Below are 19,559 nucleotides of genomic sequence, written 5' to 3' on the forward strand. Positions count from 1 at the left end.
CCCTAGTATATGGTAGGGCATGTAGGTTTAGGGACCACAGCATAGGTGGTGCACACCTAGGTGCATTGCTGAGGTGCCCAGTGTCATTTTAAAAGCAAGCCTGCCTTGCTGGCTGCTTTTAAATTAAAGTTATATGCAAATTCGACTTTGGAATTAAAGGTACTTCCAAAGTCTTAAACTACCTTATTTTTACATATAAGTCACCCCTAAGGTGTGCCCTATGTGCCCCTAGGGCTGGGTGCCATGTAACTATAAGCAGGGACTTTATAAAAATAGATTTATAAGCCCTGGTGATGTAAAAACAGCCAAATTCGTTTTTCCCTCATTGAAGTAAATGGCCTTCATAGGCTAGAATGGGCAGACTTTATTTTAAATTTTAAAGTCTCCTTAAATGTTACATACCAAGAATTTGGTATCAAATTGATTGTTATAATAAATCCCACAACTTCCAGTTGTTGGATTTAATATAACTAGTGCAGGTAAAAAGTTTAGACTTTACCTAAAAAGTTGCCAATTTCAGCTCTGCATTGTTTTTGCTGCTGTGCTCTGATTGGCCAGCCTGCAGCAGCTTCTGCCAGGCTACTTTAATGAGGTGTGAAGTGGCCTGGCTTCACACAAAGGAATGTGCTTGGGGGAGAGAATCTCTCCTCAGCAGATGGTGAGGCAGGAAGGGGGAGGGCTGCCAAACTGGTCTTCAAAGGCAGAGAAGGACATCTGGAGCACCCAGCAACACCCCCACATCCTGCAACCCCAGACAGCTAGGTGCCCCCTTGATTAGATTAGGAGAGGGCAGGAGAGGGGTGTGTTTATGATTTTTAGCCACACCAGTGGGTGGGCTCAGCCAGATCTCTCCTCCAAAAATCAGATTCATCCATTTTGGATTTTTAGAGACTGTTGCCTTCTGGGATGGATTTTTGCCACACTTCCCAGGAAGTGGTCATCACAGGGGGACGACCCTGTCCCTGATTGGAGAACCAGGGCCCCCCTGCTTTTCACCCAGGATCAAGGATAAAACTGGCAGACCTGCACCCACGCCTCAGATCCCCACCAAATTTCAAGAAGAAGGAACTACAAGGAGAAGGAGGACTGCCCTGCTGGACCCCTGGCCTGCACCTGGACCCTGCACTCAGAAAGACTGCACCAGCTGCACACTTGGGCTTCACCACAAGAAGGACTTTGCCTGGCTTCAACTGGTTCAAGGAGGGACTCCCTGTTTGCTACAGGTGAAAAATTGCTATCCAGAGTCCCCTGCACCAACTCCTGAAAAAGTGACCAGCTGACCACTGTCCAGTGGCCAAAAAGGAGTTTTGCGCCAGGTGCATTCTGGGAGTTGAAGTCCGCACTTCCCAAGGACCATCACAGAACTTCTGGACCCTTGGGGTGAGCTGTGGACCCCAAAAGAACCTTAAAAGAACATCTGGGTGAAGCCCCAGAAGTTTGGAAAAGATTGGAGAATTTTTGAAAAAAAGCTCCATAAAGTGACCGACCCGACGCGGAAATTCTAGCCGGCTTGCCTCAACCGCGACCCGGCCTGACTTCGTGGTTCGTCCCGGTAAAGAAAAACATCCAAAAAAGAGACTAAGTCCGAACGTAAAAAGTTGACCGGGACCTCCCAGCCATCGTATCCGAGAAGGGCTCCATGGACGTCGGATCAAGATCCAGGTTTACCCCGGTCGAAGGATTTTCATCTCGAAAAAACGACTAAGTCCGAAGGTAAAAATCACCACCGAGGAAACCGACTTCGCGTATCCGGACAAGGGCTCCAGGAGGTCGGATTCAACTGGCAGGTTCGTCCCGGGGAAGAAAAACATCAAAAAAGAGACTAAGTCAGAAGGTAACTTTTTAACCGAGGCCTCCTGCGACCTGTAGCCGAGCAGGGCTCCATCGCGGTCGGCCTGAAAGTTTGACTTTGCCCCGGTCCTGGTGCAACCAGATGACCCGATTGGCGCTTTTTGTTTCTAAGCGCTAGAAAATAATAATACTTTAAAAATTCATATCTCCGGTTCCCCTGAACCGATTTTAATCGTTTTTGTGTCATTTTAAAGATAAAAATATAAGCTATTTTTATAAATTGGTTTTGGATTTTTAAACTGTTTCCTGTGTTTTATTTAATTACTGTTTTGTGATATTTGAATGCTTTACACTTTGTCTCCTAAGTTAAGCCTTGACGCTCGATGCCAAGCTACCAAGGGTAGAGCTGGGATTAATTTACTGAGACCTAACTGTACTTATGTGGAGGTTTGTGGCTTGTTGCTAGGTGTAGGTACCTACCTGCCCTACCAATAACCCATTTTCCAACATAATTGGAAGCAGCGACGGGATCCTGTACTTGTGTTCAATATCACGTTACAGTTTTAGATAAAACAAATTAAAAATCCTTTAAATTGTCCTAGTGCAAAAATTGTTTTTAATTTTTAATTTTTTTTTATTTTATTAATTTGGATTAATTTCAATTGAATTTTTGTAATTTTTCTAAATTCTTGTTACCAATTTTTGAAAAAAGTTTTTGTTGACACAAAACAAGGAAACCATGGAGCTTGATCTGGCTAGCCTACCCACACTGACAGTAGTCCATCTTAGGGGGTTGTGTATTGAGAGAGGGTTGCCTGCAACCACTGATCTAAGGAAGCAAATCCTGATTAAATCCCTGACAGCATGGGCTGAGGCCCAAGAGGTAGAGACAGAGGAAGCTCCAGAGGAGGAAGAAAAAGGGGAAGATGCTAACTCTAACCACTCAGGGGAGGGAAGGCGTCCGAGCCTAAGTGAGGAAGAGGAGGAACGGTCCTCAGTGGATACAGTCACTAGGGGCAGACCCAAAGCTAGTGGTAGGAAGGGGGTCCTTTCAGGAGGAGAGAACCCATCCATCAGAGAAAGAGAGCTGGAAGCCCAGCTAGCCTACATAGATTTGGAAGCAGATAAGCTTGCCCTAGAAAAGAAAAAGTGGTAAAGCAAAGAAAAAAAAGATGGAGGCAGCGAGAAAGAAACTGAGGTGTCCCTGGGTGGAGGTTTTGCCCCCAGATTACCCAAAGGGGTGGTTCCTGCCTATGTAGAGGGGGATGACATAGATAAGTGGCTGGGGGCCTTTGAGAGGGCCCTCCAGATGAGGAAAGTCAAGCCTCAGTACTGGGGTTCACTCCTTTGGGAGTTAGTTCCCAACTCTGGGAGGGATAGGCTCCTAACCATGAGTGGGGAGGATGCAGACTCATACCCCAGTATGAAGAGTTGCTTAACTAAAAAGTTTGGTCTAACCCCAGAGCAGTATAGGCTTAAGTTTAGGGACACCCAAAAGACAAGCACCCAGTCCTGGGTGGACTTTGTGGACATTTCAGTAAAAGCACTGGAGGGCTGGATACAGGGCAACAGGGTAAGTACCTTTGAGGGGCTGTACAATTTGATTATGAGGGAGCACCTTCTAACTAATTGTGTCCAAGAGAGGCTCCGCCAGTATCTAGTAGACTCTAGGTTGACCAACCCCAGAGAGCTGGGGGAGGCAGCAGATGACTGGTTAAGAACTAGGGTTAACCAGAAACCCCCAGGGGGTGATCAGAAAAAGGGAGGACATGGTTCTTCTCAGGGGAAGAACCAGGGGAAAGATGACAAAAAACCCAAAGAGTCCTCACAAGAGTCCCCAAAAACTTCTCAGGGAGGGGGAGCCCCGAGCCAATTCACTTTTAAAGGGAAAGGGTATCAGGGAAAGAATTATGATCCTGCTAAGGCAGGAAAGTTTCAGGAGCTTGCTAAGGCCGGCAAGTGTTTTGACTGTCATCAGCCAGGACATAAAAGAGGAGATGCTATCTGCACCAAGAAGCCCCCCACTGGTGGGCAATCCCAGGGGATTGCTAGTGTAGGGTTGGGGGTGGAAGTTGGCCCAGGGGTGGAATCAGGGTACACTGAGGTCACCTTAGTATCCGTGGGTGGGGTGGACATTGCAACTATGGCCACCTTACCTCCCATCATGGAGAGGTATAGGCAGAGGCCTAAAGTCAATGGGACTGAAGTGGAAGCTCTGAGAGATACAGGAGCCAGTGTGATAATGGTTGCAGAAAAGCTGGTTTCTCCGGAGCAGGTCTTACCTGGTGTCTTCCACCAGGTGACTTATGCAGATACCAGAACCAAACTCCATCCCATGGCTATGGTGAGTCTGGAATGGGGAGGTGTGACTGGCCCTAAAAAAGTAGCTGTAGCTCCTGCCCTCCCAGTAGAGTGTCTACTGGGGAATGATCTTGAAGCATCTGAGTGATCAGAAGTGGAAAGAAGGGTCCATGCACAGATGCTGGACCTCCCTGAATGGGTGTGTGCTGTGACCAGGTCACATGCGGCACAACAGGGGAATGCTGGACACTTGGACCCTGGAACAATGGGCCAAGCCTCCAAGAAAAAGAGAAAAGGCACTGGGTCTGGCTTGCCAGCCCCAACAAGTACAGAGGGTCAGGAAGAATCCAACCCTGAGGGGGAGGATCTGAACTCTGAGGGAGGGACACCTTCCCTGCAAACTCTGCCTGACTTGGCAGAACTGCAAGGGGCAGGTGGGCCCACCAGAGAAGATTTGTGCCAGGGACAAAGAGAGTGTCCCACTCTTGAGGGCCTGAGGCAGACTGCTGCCAGGCAAGAACAAGGGGATACCAGTGGTACCCACAAGGTTTACTGGGAGGATGGAGTTCTCTACACGGAGGCAAGGGCCCTTAAAGAAGGGGCTACTAGGAGAGTAGTGGTCCCCCAAAAGTATAGAGAATTCCTCCTTACCTTAAGCCATGATATCCCCTTAGCTGGTCATTTGGGACAGACCAAGACCTGGAGCAGGCTGGCCAACCATTTTTATTGGCCCGAAATGTCAGAAAAAGTCGGAGTTTTGCAGCTCCTGTGTCACCTGTCAAGCCAGTGGCAAGACAGGGGGCAAGCCAAAGGCTCCCTTGATTCCACTGCCAGTGGTTGGGACTCCCTTTGAGAGGGTGGGGATTGACATTGTTGGTCCCCTAGACCCACCAACTGCTTCAGGTAACAGGTACATTGTGGTGGTAGTGGACCATGCCACCAGGTACCCTGAGGCAATACCCCTCCGGACAGTCACTGCTCCCACAGTGGCTAGGGCCCTACTTGGTGTGTTCACCAGAGTGGGATTCCCAAAGGAGGTGGTCTCAGATAGGGGCACAAACTTTGTCAGCCTATCTGAAAGCCATGTGGGAGGAGTGTGGTGTTACTTATAAGTTCAGCACACCCTACCATCCACAGACCAATGGTCTGGTGGAAAGATTCAATAAGACCCTGAAGGGCATGATCATGGGTTTGTCTGACAAACTCAGGAGGAGATGGGATGTCCTCCTCCCATGCCTGCTGTTTGCCTACAGGGAGGTGCCACAGAAGGGGGTTGGATTCAGCCCCTTTGAGTTACTGTTTGGGCACCCTGTAAGAGGCCCATTGTGCTTGGTGAGAGAGTCTTGGGAAAAGCCTCTCAAGGAATCCAAGGAGAATGTGCTGGATTATGTACTAGGCCTGCGGTCTCGCATGGCTGAGTATATGAAGAAGGCAAGCAGAAACCTGGAGGCCAGTCAGGAGCTCATGAAGCTCTGGCATGATCAAAAGGCTACCATGCCTGAGTATCACCCAGGACAGCTGGTGTGGGTTTTGGAGCCCATGGCTCCTAGGGCACTACAGGCCAAATGGACTGGGCCCTATCCAATCCTAGAGAAAAAAGGTGAGGTCACCTACTTGGTGGACCTTGGCACCCCCAGGAATCCTCACAGGATCCTACATGTAAACAGGATGAAACCCCACCAGGACAGGGCAGACATGACCATGCTGATGGTCACTGATGAAGGGAAGGAGGAGGAGGGTGAACCTCTGCCAGACCTCCTGTCCTCAAAGGCAAAAGATGGGTCAGTGGAGGGAGTGGTACTCTCTCCCAAATTGACAGATCAGCAACAACAAGACTGTAAGCAAGTCTTGGGACAGTTTGCTAGTCTGTTCTCCCTGACCCCTGGACTCACCAATTGGTGTGTCCATGATGTTGACACTGATGACAGCTGGCCTGTCAAGAACAAGCTGTACAGGCTGTCTGACCAGGTCAAGGCCAACATCAAAGCTGAAGTGGCTAAGATGTTGGACCTGAAGGTAATTGAGCCCTCTGATAGTCCTTGGTCCAGTCCAGTGGTACTGGTGCCCAAAGCTAATCCCCAAGGTGGGAAGAAAGAATTAAGATTCTGTGTGGACTACAGAGGTCTAAATGCAGTCACTAGGACTGATGCTCACCCCATACCTAGAGCTGATGAGCTCATTGACAGGTTGGGGGCTGCCAAATTCCTGAGCACATTTGATCTGACCTCAGGATATTGGCAGATTGCCTTAAGTCCAAGAGCTAAGGAGAGGTCAGCATTTTCCACACCAGAGGGCCACTTTCAGTTCAAGGTGATGCCCTTTGGCATGAAAAATGCTCCTGCCACCTTCCAACGGTTGGTGAATAGAGTCCTATCTGGGTTGGAATCTTTTAGTGCAGCTTATCTGGATGATATAGCTGTATTTAGTTCCACCTGGATGGACCACCTGGTCCACCTGAAGGAAGTGCTTCAGGCCCTGCTTCAAGCAGGCCTGACTATCAAGGCAAGCAAGTGCCAGATAGGGCAAAGTTCTGTTGTGTACCTGGGCCACCTTGTTGGTGGAGGCCATGTACAACCTCTCCAGCCCAAGATCCACACTATCCTGGATTGGGAGGCTCCAAAAACCCAGACTCAGGTCAGGGCCTTTCTTGGCCTGACTGGGTATTACAGGAGGTTTGTTCAAAATTTTGGGACCATAGTGGCCCCTCTAACTGAGCTTACCTCCAAGAAACAGCCCAAGAAGGTCATTTGGACCCCAGAGTGTCAAAAAGCTTTTGACACCCTAAAACAGGCTATGTGTTCAGCACCAGTGTTACTGGCCCCTGACTATAGCAAGGAATTTGTAGTGCAAACAGATGCTTCAGAGGAAGGGATTGGGGCAGTGTTAGCACAAGTTAATGAAGAGGGCCATGATCACCCAGTTGCCTTCATCAGCAGGCGACTACTCCCCAGAGAGAAAAAATGGAGTGCCATTGAGAGGGAGGCCTTTGCTGTGGTTTGGTCCCTGAAGAAGTTGAGGCCTTACTTGTTTGGCACTCACTTCCGTGTACAAACTGACCACAGACCTCTCAGATGGTTGATGCAGATGAGGGGGGAGAACCCAAAACTGTTAAGGTGGTCCATTTCTCTACAGCGGATGGACTTCACAGTGGAGCACAGACCTGGGACTGCCCATGCCAATGCAGATGGCCTTTCCTGGTTTTTCCACTTAGCTGATGAGGACTACCAGGGTGTAGGTTAGTACCCATCACCTTTCATCTGGGGGGGGGCAGTGTAGGAAAGTCCTTTTTTTTTGCCTGATCACCCCCACTCTTTCTGGATAGGTACTGGTGGTTACTGACTCTTGGCTGTGCCCTGGGTACTGCTTACCAGTCCCAGGGCCAGTGCTCTGTGTAAAATGGATATGCAAATTAGGCTAATTATAATTGGCTAAGTTAACCTACCTATAAGTCCCTAGTATATGGTAGGGCATGTAGGTTTAGGGACCACAGCATAGGTGGTGCACACCTAGGTGCATTGCGGGGGTGCCCAGTGTCATTTTAAAAGCAAGCCTGCCTTGCTGGCTGCTTTTAAATTAAAGTTATATGCAAATTCGACTTTGGAATTAAAGGTACTTCCAAAGTCTTAAACTACCTTATTTTTACATATAAGTCACCCCTAAGGTGTGCCCTATGTGCCCCTAGGGCTGGTGCCATGTAACTATAAGCAGGGACTTTATAAAAATAGATTTATAAGCCCTGGTGAGGTAAAAACAGCCAAATTCGTTTTTCCCTCATTGAAGTAAATGGCCTTCATAGGCTAGAATGGGCAGACTTTATTTTAAATTTTAAAGTCTCCTTAAATGTTACATACCAAGAATTTGGTATCAAATTGATTGTTATAATAAATCCCACAACTTCCAGTTGTTGGATTTAATATAACTAGTGCAGGTAAAAAGTTTAGACTTTACCTAAAAAGTTGCCAATTTCAGCTCTGCATTGTTTTTGCTGCTGTGCTCTGATTGGCCAGCCTGCAGCAGCTTCTGCCAGGCTACTTTAATGAGGTGTGAAGTGGCCTGGCTTCACACAAAGGATTGTGCTTGGGGGAGAGAATCTCCCCTCAGCAGATGGTGAGGCAGGAAGGGGGAGGGCTGCCAAACTGGTCTTCAAAGGCAGAGAAGGACATCTGGAGCACCCAGCAACACCCCCACATCCTGCAACCCCAGACAGCTAGGTGCCCCCTTGATTAGATTAGGAGAGGGCAGGAGAGGGGTGTTTATGATTTTTAGCCACACCAGTGGGTGGGCTCAGCCAGATCTCTCCTCCAAAAATCAGATTCATCCATTTTGGATTTTTAGAGACTGTTGCCTTCTGGGATGGATTTTTGCCACACTTCCCAGGAAGTGCTCATCACAGGGGGACGACCCTGTCCCTGATTGGAGAACCAGGGCCCCCCTGCTTTTCACCCAGGATCAAGGATAAAACTGGCAGACCTGCACCCACGCCTCAGATCCCCACCAAATTTCAAGAAGAAGGAACTACAAGGAGAAGGACTGCCCTGCTGGACCCCTGGCCTGCACCTGGACCCTGCACTCAGAAAGACTGCACCAGCTGCACACTTGGGCTTCACCACAAGAAGGACTTTGCCTGGCTTCAACTGGTTCAAGGAGGGACTCCCTGTTTGCTACAGGTGAAAAATTGCTATCCAGAGTCCCCTGCACCAACTCCTGAAAAAGTGACCAGCTGACCACTGTCCAGTGGCCAAAAAGGAGTTTTGCGCCAGGTGCATTCTGGGAGTTGAAGTTCGCACTTCCCAAGGACCATCACAGAACTTCTGGACCCTTGGGGTGAGCTGTGGACCCCAAAAGAACCTTAAAAGAACATCTGGGTGAAGCCCCAGAAGTTTGGAAAAGATTGGAGAATTTTTGAAAAAAAGCTCCATAAAGTGACTGACCCGACGCGGAAATTCTAGCCGGCTTGCCTCAACCGCGACCCGGCCTGACTTCGTGGTTCGTCCCGGTAAAGAAAAACATCCAAAAAAGAGACTAAGTCCGAACGTAAAAAGTTGACCGGGACCTCCCAGCCATCGTATCCGAGAAGGGCTCCATGGACGTCGGATCAAGATCCAGGTTTACCCCGGTCGAAGGATTTTCATCTCGAAAAAACGACTAAGTCCGAAGGTAAAAATCACCACCGAGGAAACCGACTTTGCGTATCCGGACAAGGGCTCCAGGAGGTCGGATTCAACTGGCAGGTTCGTCCCGGGGAAGAAAAACATCAAAAAAGAGACTAAGTCAGAAGGTAACTTTTTAACCGAGGCCTCCCGCGACTTGTAGCCGAGCAGGGCTCCATCGCGGTCGGCCTGAAAGTTTGACTTTGCCCCGGTCCTGGTGCAACCAGATGACCCGATTGGCGCTTTTTGTTTCTAAGCGCTAGAAAATAATAATACTTTAAAAATTCATATCTCCGGTTCCCCTGAACCGATTTTAATCATTTTTGTGTCATTTTAAAGATAAAAATATAAGCTATTTTTATAAATTGGTTTTGGATTTTTAAACTGTTTCCTGTGTTTTATTTAATTACTGTTTTGTGATATTTGAATGCTTTACACTTTGTCTCCTAAGTTGAGCCTTGACGCTCGATGCCAAGCTACCAAGGGTAGAGCTGGGATTAATTTACTGAGACCTAACTGTACTTATGTGGAGGTTTGTGGCTTGTTGCTAGGTGTAGGTACCTACCTGCCCTACCAATAACCCATTTTCCAACACAGATGATCTAATTAATATTTCTTGGAGTGGTTGTAAATAACAAGATGAGTACTTCACACGTTTCTCATTATTTCGTTTTAACATTACAGAATATTTGGAAAATAAACTAATTGAAACATTTAGGTTTTGTCCTACTCGTGCCCATAATTGTTGCTCATGGCATGCATCATGACACACAAATGCATCAGCGGCCATCTTCGAATGGGTTACATTTAAAAGATAATGCTTTGTAAGATATCTAGCCAACATGCAGGTATCTTGATGCATGCTTTTGCATGCAATTGGTAAAAAAACTTGGGCAAAGATATTTGCCTTATCTCTTAGAACTTAGAATTATTTTCTGTGTTAATGCTTGTTTATTTCTACATACTTTCTGCCTGGAAATTCAGACATCAATAACAAATCTGTGGGAATTTTTTTTAAATCTCAAAAAACGCAGGCAATTTGCAAAAGGCCAAAAAATCGATGGGACACTAACATCTGTATTATTTACAGTAAAATCTATGGCACAGGTGTGGATTGTACTAGTTCTATTTAGTTACTGTGCTTTGAAACATAACCCTTAGACCTACATTTTTTTAAACTAATTATTCAAGAAGCTTGTTTAAGGTTAATTTTGAGGTAGTGATCATTTTATTTGAAACCTAAAGGATAAAAGGCTATCTAACATAACATTGGTTAGTAGTTAGACACTGGTTACCTCGGTCGCACTGACATTTTGTTAAATGTTTAAGTCCCATATAAAATTTGGATACATAATCATATGCTTTATTTTATAGCTTTTACAATGGAAAATTGATTAGGACATTTCTAGACCTGTCATTCTTGGTGTGGCGCCCCCCCTAACTTTTTGCCCTCTAACCTCCTGCTTTCGACTTCATTTTTGCTGGCTTTTAGGGCTCTAAGCATTTTACCACTACAGACTAGTGCTAAAGTGCAGGCATTCTGTACTCTACCACATGGTGACATTGATTTATCCACAATTGGCATATTTAATTTAATTGTGAGTGCCTAGTAAAGAGCACTGTATATGTCATAGGGCTGTAAATGAAATGCTACTAGTGGGCATGCAGAACTGATTGTACTACCCACTGCAGTAGCCTTTCAAACATGTCTCATGCCTGACATTGACGAGCCCTTGTGGGCAATTTTGAACTGCAATTTCGACCTGGCAAGTGTACACTTGCCAGGGCCTAACCTTACTTTTTATTACATGTCACCCCTAAGGTAGGCCCTAGTCATCTCAGAGGGCAGGGTGCAGTGTATTTAAAAAGTTGGACATGCACTTTTAAGCTTAACATGTCCAGGAAATGAGAAACTATTAAATTCGTTTTTCACTACTGCAAGGCCTCTCTCGCCCATAGGCTAACATTGGGGTTACCTTGAAGCATCCTTTAAGTGTAACTTCCAATTGGGAAAAGAGATGAATATGGTATCTTAAAATCACAACTTATGAAGTTGGATTTTAAATTGTAAGTCTGAAAATGCCACTTTTAGAAAGTTGGCTTCTGTACTACAAACACCACTGTGCTCCCAGTGCATCACCCTGCACAAGAAAGGACTTCACCACAAGGACTGAGTGCTGGACTCCCAATGAAGCTAGCGCTCGCTCTCTACATACCACCCATGGTCAGTGACAGCACTGATTGAGATCACCACTTTCAGCCCAGGCAGACACCACAGGACTGAGAGAAGCCTCCCAGCCATGTCCCTTCAGCATGGTCATAACAACCGGGCTTCCCCATGGCAACACTCCAGCTGTGGCCGCACTGCATGCTGCAGAGGAGTGTGAGCTCGCCGAACCTTCATGTCTGCCAAGGATAACCTCGAATGGCCCAATGCCTCACTGCTTGCATCAGGAGGTCCTCTCCTGCACCAAGAGGTACGGTTTTCAAAACAGGACTTGCAAGGTCCTCTGTGTTCATCCGTGCCGCACAGTGGCTATGTAATTTTTCTTTATCCATCCCTCAGGGACCTCTGGCTCATTTGAGGTGTGCAGTAAGGGCTTGCTTAACTACCTCGCAAATAGTAACTGATCTCCTGGTGGGGGATCCCTGTCAATCACCCCGGTTGTAGTGAGACCGCAACAATTAAGTAATGACGCAGGCTTCTCTGGCCTTTGCACGGACAAACTCATTACGTCAGTTTTCTGACATTAGTTGATTATATGATGAAAATACTATCACTTGCAAAGTATTGATTGGATTATTGTTGTTTTGGTCTACTTATAACCAGATAAATATAATCTGTTTTTCTAAACCGACGTGGAGTCCTTTTGAGGTGCTTTTCACTGTTACTGTGCTGAAGTGTTGCCCAGACACTTTATACATTGCCTCTTAAGTTAAGCCTGACTGCTCTGTGCCAAGCAACCAAAGGGTGAGCACAGGTTAATTTCAGCCGTGTAGCTGACTTACCCTGACTAGGATTGTGGTTTCTACGTGGGCACAGGGTACATGCCTCTGCCAGATAGAGACCCAGTTTCTAACATTGGTGATCAGTGGTTAAGATAGAATTTGTTTGTGCAAAACCTTACTGCAGTTTGGTGTACTTTACTTTCCACATTTAGACCAATTCGAATCAATTGTCTTGTGGCATACTTTTTTCCCTACCCTCTTCAATTGTCATTTTTATTTTTCAATTCTCCCTGATTGCCATTTTTTATTTTTATTTTAAAACCTGTCTGATTGGAGGTCCCATAACTGCCTATGCACCTGCAAAACTGGAGTTTGATTTGTTCAAATTGGGGAAAAATATATAGTGCAACAGCTCAAGGAATTTAGCAAGGAGTTTGGGGTTTCTACTAAAGGCTTCACTAAGAAGGTGGAGATGCAAAAGGCACTGAGAGGATGGTTGGAATTAAGGGATGTATCGCTTGAGACCGCAGAGGAGGAGGATGTGGAGATAGGATAGCAAGCTGGACCAGGATTCAGTAGAGAATCTAGGACTGTCTGTGGGACCGGGGACAAACATCTTTCAAGGATGGATGGTGTCTCCCAGGGCAGGAAGCAGTGTGTCCTCTAGAAACCTGACCCCAGAGGAGCTGGAGGTCAGGAGGGAAGTAAGGCAACTAAAATTGTAGCTGGCTAAGCTCAGATTGGAGAAGAAGGCCTTGAAGAAAAGTAGACGGGCCTTGGAGGAGACCAAATTGGCTGTAGAGGAGGTGAAAATTATGCTAGCGCAGGAACTGAACTTGTGGGAGCTGGACATCCAGGCTAGGTGTGTATAGCCCAGCAGTGATGGTCGCAGCAATTCTTCTGGGCTCTGGGACAGGATTGTCCACGTACCCAAGGGACTGGTGTCTGATGTTTGTGGTGGGAGACAATATAGACAGATGGCTTGAGGCTATGAAATTGATCTGCTAATGCACAAGGTCCATGAGGCAGATTGGGGAGCTAGCTTGTGGAAATAGATCTGTTGTGAGGAGAGGGGCACTCTACTGGACCTAGAAGGGAGTGACAGGATGAGGTATTTCCACCCCCTCCCCCCATGAAGGAAGCCCTAATCAGAAAATTGAGTTTGACCCCAGAGGAATAAAGACAGAAATACAGGGATAGTCAGAAGATGTTCCAACCAACCTGGGTGGATTGTGTTGATTCTTTTTGCAAAGCACTAGACGGGTTAAGGGCAATAATGTAAATGATTACCAGGGGTTGTATAATTTGTTTAGAACAGAGCACCTGTTCAGTCGTTACTTTCCAGATCTGCAGCAACACCTTGTTGATAGTAAGCTTACTGATCTCAGAGCTTGCTAAGGAGGTGGACCGCTGGGCTAACACCCAGGACTTCAAGTTACTTGGGATGGGGTTGGAGGAGGAGGGGGAAATCATGCCAAGTGTGGGCAGGGCCTCCACCACAAGAAGGAGAGGGGTCCAAAATGAGTAAGGAGTTCTCTAAAGGGCCCCAAACTAGTTATGTGGGACAAGATTCCCTTCTCCCCCCCCCGAGAAATGAAAGTGGGATCCTGAGAAAAAGTGTGCAGGCAGTATTTGTGGCAGGACAAGGCTTAGATACACTAGCTTGTGTGCAAGTATGTGCATGCATACGCAGTGCTGCAGCCTCCCTGAGCTGAGGTTCATATTCACAGACCTCGGCTGAGCCACATGCAGCCCTCTGACAGAAGGTCTAGGCTGAACTGTCATAAGGTCCCGCCTGACAGCTACTGTGGAGCAAGGGAAATCAGGCATCCAGAGAGAAACACAGAAGGCAGCGTGGACATCAATAAGGAGTAGAAGGTGCTACCCCCAACTTAGCCTCTATTCCTGGCTCTACCCTTGCTACTTATGGTCTGGCTTAGAAGTGCCTGATTCCAGCCCCTCCAACCCCCCTGGTATTTGGGCGGCTGGATCTCCTTTCAGTTCAGCAGTTTGTGTAGTAGTTCAGGCTGACTGAAATAAACAGACTCTTTACTACAGCTGTGATGGAACGCGCTCAAAGCCAATTATGTTCCGCAAGCAGCGACCTCTGGAGTATCCCTATATTCTCGGTGCCTCAATAAATGGCTTTCAGCTGCACACCCTCGTGTATAGTCCCCGGAACATGAGCAGAAAGCGGTCTGCTCTGTCGATGCTCTCTTCATTCTGGAATGTAGGAGAGTCTTGGCGTGGAGGATCCTGGGAGTTAGTCTCCAGGGAAGTGCTCTTGAAAGATGTAGCAAATGTAAGTGCAGAATGGAATTCAATCCCATCGGTAAGAACTGCTTGCATATCCGTGCAGAGTTCTGTCTTGTGTGTTAGTTGAAGCCAACAGCCGATCCTGGCAGCATCACTTGGTGGCAGAATGGCAGCTTTCTAACTGATGCCTCCTGTGCATTGATCAGCAAAGGCTTTCGCTGTGTAAACCTTCATAGTATTTACTCTGCAGTTCGCATTATTAGTCATAAGCAATGTTCACACAGACCTGACAGTATTTCCATGGACACCTATTGGAAGGTAAAAACTGGTAGAATTTACGTGTATGGGAGGAAAACTACACAAACTTGAAGGGACCTCCTATGCAAAGCCCTTTTCCATTGCAAACCCTCCAATTAGCAAAATCACTTGATTTGAGACTAAGGGCTTTTCCTTATGTACAAAAGACCTTTTATGCTTTTTTATTTTTTTTTATTTTTTTTTATTGACACATGAAAGATCCTTTTCGAAATGCAAACGGGGGGGGGGGAGGAATCCTTAAAGGGTCACCCCTCCTATTTCCAAAGTTGAAAGGAATGTATCCGGGGCGGCCCCTCCACAAGAGCGGAGGACCATCACCCCACCAAAAAAAAAATGCCCCAGAAATGTCCCAGAGCTGAAAAATAAAATGGTGGTAAACTTTCTGAACAGTGTGTCAGAATGGCGCGGGGTGACTTCTGCTCTGCTGCTGCTTGACAGTGGGCTGCAAATTTCTACTTGCCTAATAAAACATTAATGAGGTAGCTGGTCCTGAGACACCCTGTGATTAATTATTTTATTAACTGACCAATTCATGCATTGGTCTGTTAGCCAAAAAATCCTTTCACAAAAACAGTGCCGAATTTGCGACCACATTTTGCATATCGTAATAGTATATCGGGCCCTAGAGTCGGAGTTTTGCAACTCATAACTGAGAATCATGAGCATGTTATCTCTGTTCCAACATGCAAAACACTGAAGAAAGTGATCATTTTACCCCATGGAAATACTAGACCATGGTTATCTCTAGTTCCCAGCGAGAAATTACCGACTTGAGCTCCACAGCACTTAGACTACCCCGAAGTAGCAGGAAATTGTAGGTTTGTTCAGATTGGTTTGAAAAAGGCTGGAGAAGCTGCAGAAGAAATGTACTCCTTAACATAGTTTTAATTTGAATTCATACACCATGATTTCATAGTCATTTTGTAGAATCAAACTGTCAGACAGATTCCTTTGTAAACTACACATTAATTTATGCCACTATTATCTTGTACCCTCAAACAACAATACGTATTGGCAAGTTTCTATGTTGGATAGTCAATATGCTAGTAATTGCACCAAGTTTTGCTTACTTTAATATACTTTAATGCAGGTATCCCCATTAGTTTGCAGCTAAAAAAAATTCAGAGAATGATTACATTGGCAGAACTAACTAGATGGTTCTCTCGTTTGATTCTGAAAAGTAAGCAGTTTCAAAGATCGGTAATTTCATTTATAACCTTGATATTCGGTTTCCAAATCCGGCAAGCATTCGGAAAAAATGCATCTGTTTGGCCCAATTGAACTCAGAAATATGCGTGTCTGTGGGGCAATCTACCTAAAAGTAGGGGTGGGTGGAACTTGCAGAGTTTCACCCCCAGAATTCCACAGATTTACGTGAAAACTCCGAGATTCAAGAGTTCTGTGAATGGGCGTAAATAGTTATGTCACGCTGATTTATAGAATCGGAAGCTCGTTTTTTGCTGAAGAATTAGCGCGAATGGCACCAAGAATTGATTTTGCTGCCTCTTAAGTATATGATCTACTGGAGAGGAAGCTTTCCGACTGCAAACAGTTGCAACCACCTGTGTTTCAGAAATCTCGGCAGGTGCCCTCCTAGCCACAGAAAATCTCACTAGGGGATGCCAAATCTCACTCACCAACTTACCGTTGGTGAGCTGCCCATGAGGAAAAAACCCTGCCATGCGGTGGTTAACAGAATTTTGCCAAATTTGGCCAAATTGGGCTCTGCCGGTGAAGTCGGCAGAATTTTAGACAGTCCACGTTATGCTCTTAATGCGGAGTGGCTAAAATTCGGTCTACTTCACCAGCAGAGCGCAATTTATCACCCACCCCTACCTAAAAGCTCACTACAGAGTCCTAATAGCTTTCTCAAGTGTTAATTGAATATATCTTCTGATGTTCTCATTAATGGTTTTAGCACTTCACATAGGTACATAACCAGGATGCAAAACATAAAAGCTTTACAGGTAAGTTATATTCTATCCGCCAGTAACTAAAAATTGTATTTTAGTACTACTAATATTCCTTGTAGTTACAACCAATAGATGATGAACCTGAAATAGTTTGATGCTGTGATTTAATGACATTCATTAATTTTACAATTCGCAATAAAAGAAATTCACAAATTCCCTTATATAAAGGCATGTTTATTGAATTGTATTTCATGGTTACTTTTAAAACCTAGGCCAAGTTCTCACGATGTTGATGAGGCATTTGGTATTAGTAATCAGGATGTGCTGTTCTGAGCTGTCCATAAACTTTTCCTGTGTTTATGCCTGGTCCAGAATCTTTTGCATATGGATTTTAACCCACAAAGAATATGCCAGGCAGTATCTTTCACCCAAAGGCGTGGGAAAGGGAACACATGCAGATGTATGCCGTTGACAGTGCCCCTGTTTCTTTTGGTTGATGATCCGTGAAGGCCTTTGTTTATTGTTCCTGTTGGTACTCCAGAGTGCCAACATTACTGGCCAGCCAGTAGATAAGACTGATTTATGATCTTAATTGTTTACAATTAGATTATATCCGAGCTTTACAAATCATTCATAGTTATGGTTTAGGCTTGTTCATGCTGTCTCAATCATAGAAATCATTAAATAAATTGCTTCCAAAGCATTACACCAGTGTCCCAATATTAGAACTGTGGAAACTTGCCCTGAATCAAGCATTTGGACTAGCCTCCCCTGGCTGCAGTACTGTAAGTGGTACCAGTAAGAGCTTTCTGGGTTGGTTTTCTTTCTCAATATAGCTTCTTGGGACTATTGGGAAGCTTCATTGGTTGTGTCTCACGCAGTCTCTTTCGCAAGGGGTGTGGCTTTGGTCGCAGCAGTGAGCCTCGAATAACAGCAGAGTCACTTGGGAAGGCTTCTGGCGGGCAATCCTCACACCAGACTCTGTAGCACAGGTTTCCAGTTGACCCACAGACCTTCATTTCAGTGTCCCTGTGGACACTACTTTAATTCAGAATATCAATCGGGTGATTGCTGGGGTGAATTACCCTCACTGTTATATTTGCATCTCTTAGTTTGCCCAGTTGCCCTTTGTAGCCATAATGACCAGTCATTTTTGCCCGGGTTACTTTCTTTGTTTGTGCTTTCTGGTGTTACTAAATGCATTGTTCGTCAGTTCTTAGGTTTTTAATCAGTGGCTCAGATGTTCACTTTCAGGATAAGGGAAGGCACTTGACGGCAATAGTTCATAAAACAAAGTGAAGGGTAGAGATATTGATTTTTATGTACCCCTGTCAATTCACAAGTAATTCTTTTCTGCAGTTCCAGATTATCAAGAACAAGATATTTGTCTGTGGAGGAAAGAAACTGGGTTTGGATTTCGGATTCTGGGTGGAAATGAGCCAGGAGAACCTGTGAGTTTTTTTGCACAGTTGACACGTTTATTTTCGTATGCCATTTTGATTATCGGAACATAACCAATGCTTAACATGAAATGTAACTTTACAAAGCATTTGAATTTCTTTTACCCAACAAAAGGTTTCTCCAAACACAGGCAGCCGTTACAGTGCTTTATGAAAGTGCATACTATAGCAGTGCAAATGGATGATTGATCCTTCCACGTTAATATCCCACTGGAGTTATTGGGCTTATTCAGAGGATTCCTGACAGATGAAAATGCTTCAACTGTTGGAGTTCTCAGTACCCATTAGTGCCACTCTAGGGGTTGGGTGTAGAACATTCCAAGGCCTGGTTAGCATTGGATGTTTGTGAACGTCCACAAACGGTTGCATTTGTGAGTGTTCACAAATTTCTCCTATTTTACTTTGCAGCCAAGGGATTTGGTAATCCCAAGTGCTTAATTTGTCAATAAAAACATGCCAGTGCCCAAAGCTGTCCTCTAAAACATGCGGCTGCTGCAATTAAATGTGTGAGCACGGAATACTGAAGCAGCGTAATCCTGAAGCCATCTCGGGCCTCTTTAGTCCATTTGCAGCCACTCCCTGCCCCTGCAGCTCACTCTTGCAGCTTTCTGCTTTCTCACTTGGACGCTTTTCCGTCTTGCTGTTCCTCGTCTTTCCCATGTTTTTTGCTCGCAGTAAATGCTTGCGGCAGAAAAAATGAGCGCTGCCTCTAAAAAAAAAAAAAAAAAAAAAAAAAAAAAGTGTTGGTGTCCCGCACTGGAAACCCCAGCTCAAATTGAGCACTGACTGGTAATCCCCTTTCCAGGGTAGTAAGGAAAATTTAATCACATCCAAATTTAGTCGGAGTGCAGGGGAGGGGGACCTCTACAGGGAAAATATTTTCTCTTGGGACAAAAAAAGTGAATTTTGCATAGGGGGTTCCGTTCCCTCTGTGCGAAGTTCTCCACCATGGACTACTTCGTACAAAGGAAATGTTATCCTGATTGGAAAACCGTATGTTTTCCCATGGAATCTGCAACAGGTGTAAATTTCCATGATTTCAACTGAAATTTCTGAATTACACAAAGTAGTAAATCTACATCCGATGTACATTTAAATATTATCGTGTAGGTTGTGTGAGAATCTGGTCCCACAGGTGCCGTTCCAAAGCTCTAAAAGAATTGCATTGAAGCAGCATTTATATTTGCACTGATTTATGAGTCTCCTTTAGTTTTTTTTTAACACCTTGCCATAGGTGCAATTGCTTTAAAAGTTACTAGATCCGTTTTGCTTGCTCAACACAGCATTCGGTCTGCGTGCTTCCACCACTGAAGAAAACTACAGCTACTTTTTGGCCACCAACATGGAATCTGGCTAATCTTTGACTCTGGTTTACCACTGATATTTTCACCTTCATTGTAGAAATTGCATCTCGTGCCTAA

At 45.5% G+C, this 19,559-nt stretch overlaps 1 protein-coding gene across 22 annotated transcripts in view; it reads left to right on the plus strand.

The window, feature by feature from the left end:
- Window positions 1-19,559, plus strand: part of MAGI1 (membrane associated guanylate kinase, WW and PDZ domain containing 1) — a 1,074,483-nt gene that overhangs the window by 989,128 nt on the left and 65,796 nt on the right. For all 22 annotated transcript variants that reach the window (XM_069206485.1, XM_069206495.1, XM_069206490.1 and 19 more), the window contains one exon: window positions 18,038-18,129. In XM_069206485.1, the coding sequence (XP_069062586.1) occupies window positions 18,038-18,129 (92 nt within the window). The remainder of the gene's footprint in view (window positions 1-18,037; window positions 18,130-19,559) is intronic.

The sequence above is a fragment of the Pleurodeles waltl genome, chromosome 9 (assembly GCF_031143425.1).
Source record: "Pleurodeles waltl isolate 20211129_DDA chromosome 9, aPleWal1.hap1.20221129, whole genome shotgun sequence".
Taxonomy (NCBI): Eukaryota; Metazoa; Chordata; class Amphibia; order Caudata; family Salamandridae; genus Pleurodeles; species Pleurodeles waltl.